The following is a 5,523-nucleotide window of genomic DNA, read 5'->3' as shown; positions in this document are numbered from 1 at the left end:
GGGTTTTCACCATGTTGGTTAGGCTGGTCTCAAACTCCTGACTTCAAGTGATCCACCTGCCTTGGCCTCCCAAATTATTGGGATTACAGGCATGAGCCACCTTGCCTGGCCCATTTTGATTTTTATTAGTAACTTCATTGTGTTTTACAACATTATCAGTCTGCTGCTGATGGAAATGAAAAATTAAGACAAATCTGGTCCACAACAATAGGTAATTTGAAAAACAGTGAAATAGACAACATTGAAATCAAGAAATGCTACTAATGAAACAAAATGCAAATAGGAAAGGCGTTTGCAGAACTTTAATTGCCAAGAGAATATAAGAATACATTCAAATAAATGAAGGAAAAGAGGTAAACAAAGAGATACATTATGAGGATTTCTAAGGTTCAGTTAACATGTGAGAGTTTAACCTCTCAAACATCAGGGAAATGGATATTACAGCCACAACAAAACCACAAGTCATTGCATCAACAAACATTAAAAGGTCTCACAATCCTAAGTGTTGGGGAAGATGCTGACCATCAGAAGCACTGGGAAAAGCCCTTTACAAAGCTCTCAAGTGGCATCCACTAATGCCAAACATCCCAGTGAGCAGTGGCTCCAATCCCAGCAGAGAAATGCTCAGGCTCAATTCAAATGAGGGGCAGGCACATCCACAGGCCACCTGTGATGGCTGCACAGTGAAGACAGCAAATGTCCGACTGCAGCAGGGTGGGTAAAGGGTGGTGCATTCACTGCAGAAAGTCACCAGTAGTGTAGACCAGCCACTCCAGGCCCACTGGGATCTGAAGAACTTTGCAGGCACAGGCCCCCTATAAATCCAGTAATGACCTGGGGCCTGAGTGATTTTCATTCACGGAGCCACCTTCCTCTTGGTACTGAGACCCTGAGTCTTTTTGGCCCATAGAATCATCCCCTTCTTGGTACTGAGAGGTCATGGTGGAGACTGAGAATCCCTCCAAGGGGTCTAGGGGTGGGAGCAGCTCTGTGAATTGAGGGAATAACTGGGTGTCTGGCAAGAAGTCAGAGGCATCGGGGCTCTGAGGCCATAAGGGGACTGGGGCTGGGGCTAGGAATGATCCTGGACCTGGGATTGGGGCTGAGACTGAGCCTGGGCCTGGGCCTAAAATCGGGGTTGGGCCTGGAAGTGAGCCTGAGCTTGGCATACGGCCAGGACTTAAGATGGGACCTGGGCCTCCTAGTCTGCCTGGGCCTGGGATCTGGCCTATGATCGGGCCTGGGCCTGAGATTGGGCCTGGGATCTGGGCTGAGCCTGGGACCTGAGCTGGGCCTGAAATTGGGCCTGGAATTGGGCCAAGGAGTGGGTCTGAGATCTGGGCTGGGCCTGAAATTGGGCCTGGGAGTGGACCAGCAAGTGGGCCTGGGATCTGGGCTGGGCCTGAAATTGGGCCTGGGAGTGGACCAGCAAGTGGGCCTGGGATCTGGGCTGGGCCTGAAATTGGGCCTGGGAGTGGACCAGCAAGTGGGCCTGGGATCTGGGCTGGGCCTGGGATTGGGCCAAGGAGTGGGCCTGGGATCTGGACTGGGCCTGAAATTGGGCCTGGGATTGGGCCAGGGAGTGGGCCTGAGATCTGGGCTGGGCCTGAAATTGGGCCTGGGAGTGGACCAGCTAGTGGGCCTGGGACCTGAGCTGGGCCTCGGATTGGGGCTGGGATCGGGCCACAGCCTGGACCCAGGACACCTGGGATGCCCTTTTGGGCTCTGCACCCGGGGCCACCCCAGGCCTGGTCGAGGCTGCAGATCGTGGGTTCCGCCGCTGGAAGGATTCCCGAGAGGCCCGGCTGAGGGGCGGAGGCAGCGGCTGCAGGGACTAGGGGCTCAGCGCGGGCTCCTCGGCCTCTCCGCCCAGGGACGCGCTGCGGCTGCTGCTGGAGCCGTCGCTCCCGAGCTAGTTTGGCGCGGCGATTCTTGAACCACACCTGGGGGCAGAGGGGACAGGGAGGAGGTGTGAAGGAGGGGCTCGCGCGGTCCAGTGAGCCGCTTGAGGGTGGGGCCGGCCTCAACCTCTCCCTCTGTTCACCCCCACCCCGCACCCACCATAAGAGGGCCCCCGGCTCCCAGGCCTGGAGAAGGGAGGGGAGAGGGTGGGGTGGGAGCGGAGAAGGGTGGGGTGGGAGAGGAGGAGCGGGGTCTGCTGCCCGGGAGCCTGGGGGGCCAGGAGGGTCCGAAGGGAGGGACCGCGGGTTCTCAGGGGGGCCTGAGGTCTGGGCACCGGGAGACCTCGTGGGGGACAGCTTGGGCCGATCCTGTGGGCGGGTTTGGGTTAGCACAGAGGTGGAACAGGACTCAGCATGCAGCCCGGGTCTACACTGGCGGGACCCCTTGCGTGGCAGGGCAGGAGATGGTCGGTCGGGCCAGGTCCCGGTGAGTGACAGAGGTGGAGAGGCTCCTTGGGGTGACTGGGGCGGGCAGGGTGGGGCTGGGAGTCAGACCTGCAGTTGGTGCTCCTTCAGGCCGAGTTCCTCCGCCAGTTTCAGTCGCTTGTGGTAGTTCGGGTACCGGTCGTCCTGAAAGTAACTTTCTAGCACTTCCTGCTGGCTTTGAGTGTAGACCGTGCGCTCCTGCCGCTGTCTCCTTGGAGGGTCCGGGGCCACGGGAGGGCCTGGGAGAGGGAGGGAAACAGGTCAGAGAAGCCCCCAGGGAGCCCCCGGCCCCACCTAGGGACCCCGGCCCCGCCTAGGGACCCTGTCCCCTGAGCCAGGCAAGGAGCCCAGGCAGTGAGGGCTGAGGCGGCACCGTGGATGGCAGCCTGGTATCCGGACCAGACCTTGCACCTCTCTGGGCCTCAGGATCCACATCTAGGAAATGGGCGTGATAACAGCTCCTGTATTATTAGGGACCCCACAGAAGGGAAGGCAGGCAGCGTAGGCGCTGGTTTAATTTCTTTCCTTCTGTCTTTTTCTTGGAGAGGGGATCTCGCTCTGTCACCCAGGCTGGAGTGCAGTGATGTGATCACGGCTCAAGGCAGCCTCCACCTCCTGGGCTCAAGCAATCCCCCCGCCTCAGTCTCCCAAGTAGCTGGGACCACAGGTGGGCGCCACCACCCCTGGGTAACTTTTGTGTTTTTGGTAAAGACGGGTCTCACTGTGTTGGCCCAGCTGGTTTCAGAGTCCTGGGCTCAAGTGATCCTCTCAACTTGGCCTCCCAAAGAGCTGGGATCACAGGCGTGAGACGCTCCGCGCCGCTGCGTGATTTTTCATTTCCCAAAGGTCGCTAAGTTCTCCGCTCTCCACAGGACGGGAAGCCGCCCGCACAGGCCCAGCCCTGCTCTGGCTGCCCAGATCTGCACTCTGCAGCCTCCGCCACAGGATCAGCTCAGACCCCTCACACCCCTGCCCCCGCTCACCTTGGAGATGACCAGGGTCTTGCATCCTGCGTCCTGCTCTGTTCCCAGACATGAGTGTGTACTGCCAAGTGCTTGGCTCTTAAATCACTTCTATGCTGTGCCCACCCTGGCCCACCCTGCTGGGACCCTCCCTTTCCCACCCTGCCCTGCAGTCCCGCCCCCTGGAGGAGCTGAATGATGGATGAATCCTTCATCACTGATCAGGTACTGCCTGCCAAGCTGTGCTAGGAGCTGGGGAACCTCAGTGGGCAACACAGCCTTGGTTTCACCCTCATGGGCCCAGGCGAGGTGGCATTCCACGCGGGGTTGGGGGAGTCAGCATTATGACCTGTGGTTGGGGTCCCCATCTCAGGAGAGGCACCACCAGTCAGCCCCCAGGAGTCATCCTTGTTCCTTCCCAGGGCTGGGGCCCCGCATGACCAATACCAGCCAGTCTAGCCACTCCTCCCGGCTCCTGGACTGCCTGCCTTGTCCAGCCACCATCCCTCCCTCCTGGATGACCCTGCAACTTCCTCTTTGGTCCCTTGAGGCCACTCTGGCCCCTACTATCCATTCCAAAAATTGCCCCCCAGGTGCCTATAGGTGTAAGCAGAGCTCAGTACACATTGGTCCTGCTGATAATGGTTTGGTTTCTGTAGTGAATTTGCCTGTGGGGCGAAGTTCTGATGGGCACTCACGTAGACCTCTGCTGGTTTCTCCTGATGAGTAAATGACCTCAGTGCTGGTTTATTCCAGTTTATATACGGGGCTCGTGTGCTGGGTTCACATGAGCCCAGCCTCTCCGAGCTGCATAGACCTGTATCAGGACGGGGCACAGGTCTGATGGACGTGCCCATGGACCGCTGCTGGTCTGTCCTTGTGAGTGAATGAACCTGCTGCTGAAGATACAGGGGACCCATGACCTTGGTCTACAGAAATCAGATCCCTCAGAGATGCATCTTCTCTGTCAGACACCTGGCTGTCCCCATTTCCCCATGGCAGGACCCACATGGATTCAGGGGTTAGAGAGACTGACAAGGCTCATGGTGCAGGGAACTAGAAATGACTCATGCAATCAATTTCAAAATTCAATAAAACGTAGACATTGTTACCACAGGCCTGGTTTATTGTTTTCACCGGCTACTTAGAGTTCTGTTGTAGAAAGCAGCATCCCCAGCAATGATTCCTCATCGCACACACGTTGTCCGGCTTCATCTACAGGACATGCTGGGAACACAGTGGCGACCACGGAGATTTTGCACCCTGGCCAATAAAGACATAAACAGATGAACAAGCTCACTGGTACTATTTTGTGAAAACAGACATTTAAATACAAGCAAGTTCACGGCAGCATGATTCACAATCACCCAAGAGGAGAAAATGCTGAAACATCGATCCACTGATGGATAAACAAAATGCCTGGTGGCCGGGCGCGGTGGCTCGTGCCTCTAATCCCAGCATTTTGGGAGGCTGAGGTGGGCGAATCGCTTGAGGTCAGGAGTTTGAGGCCAGCTTGGTCAACAAGGTAAAAACGGGTCTCCGCTAAAAATACAAAAAATTAGCCAAGCGTGGTGGCAGGGGCCTGGAATCCCACCTATTTGTTAGGCTGAGGTAGGAGAATCACTTGAACCCGGGAGGCAGAGGTTGCAGGGAGCTGAGATCGTGCCACTGAACTCCAGCCTGAGTGACAGAGGGAGACTCCACCTCAAAAAACAAAACAAAACAACGCCCCCCCCAAAAACCCACAAAAAATAGAAACCCAAAATGTCCTATATTCACACAATGGGATAGTACTCAACCAGGAAAAGCAATAAAGCTCTGATGCATGCTACAATGTGGATGAACCTTGCCAACATGAAGCCAAATGAAAGAAGCCAGACTCAAAAGCACACATATGCTTCTATTGATACAAACTGTCCAGAATAGGCAAATCCATAGGGACAGAAAGCAGATTAGTGGTTGCTAGCGGTTGGGGAGAAGGGAAAATTGGGGCCAACTGGGAATCGCTATGGGGATAGCTCCTGGGCATGGTGAAAAATGTTCTAAAATTGACTGTAGTGATGGAGACACAACTCTGCAAATAGACTAAAAACCATTTAATTTTTTTTTTTTTTTGAGATGGAATCTTGCTCTGTCACCCAGGCTGGAGTGCAATAATGCTGTGATCTTGGCTC

General features: G+C 55.7%; 1 protein-coding gene across 1 annotated transcript in view; it reads right to left on the bottom strand.

Moving 5' to 3' along the window:
• Window positions 1-815: 815 nt before the first annotated feature.
• Window positions 816-5,523, bottom strand: part of TPRX1 (tetra-peptide repeat homeobox 1) — a 17,088-nt gene continuing 12,380 nt past the window's right edge. Inside the window, exons 3-4 of the mRNA XM_011926364.1 lie at window positions 2,457-2,626; window positions 816-1,943 (exon numbers count right to left, since the gene is read on the bottom strand). Of these exons, the coding sequence (XP_011781754.1) occupies window positions 816-1,943; window positions 2,457-2,626 (1,298 nt within the window). The remainder of the gene's footprint in view (window positions 1,944-2,456; window positions 2,627-5,523) is intronic.

This window comes from Colobus angolensis, unplaced genomic scaffold, assembly GCF_000951035.1.
Source record: "Colobus angolensis palliatus isolate OR3802 unplaced genomic scaffold, Cang.pa_1.0 Scaffold119, whole genome shotgun sequence".
Classification (NCBI taxonomy): domain Eukaryota; kingdom Metazoa; phylum Chordata; class Mammalia; order Primates; family Cercopithecidae; genus Colobus; species Colobus angolensis.
This window is presented reverse-complemented; position numbering and strand designations above follow the sequence as displayed.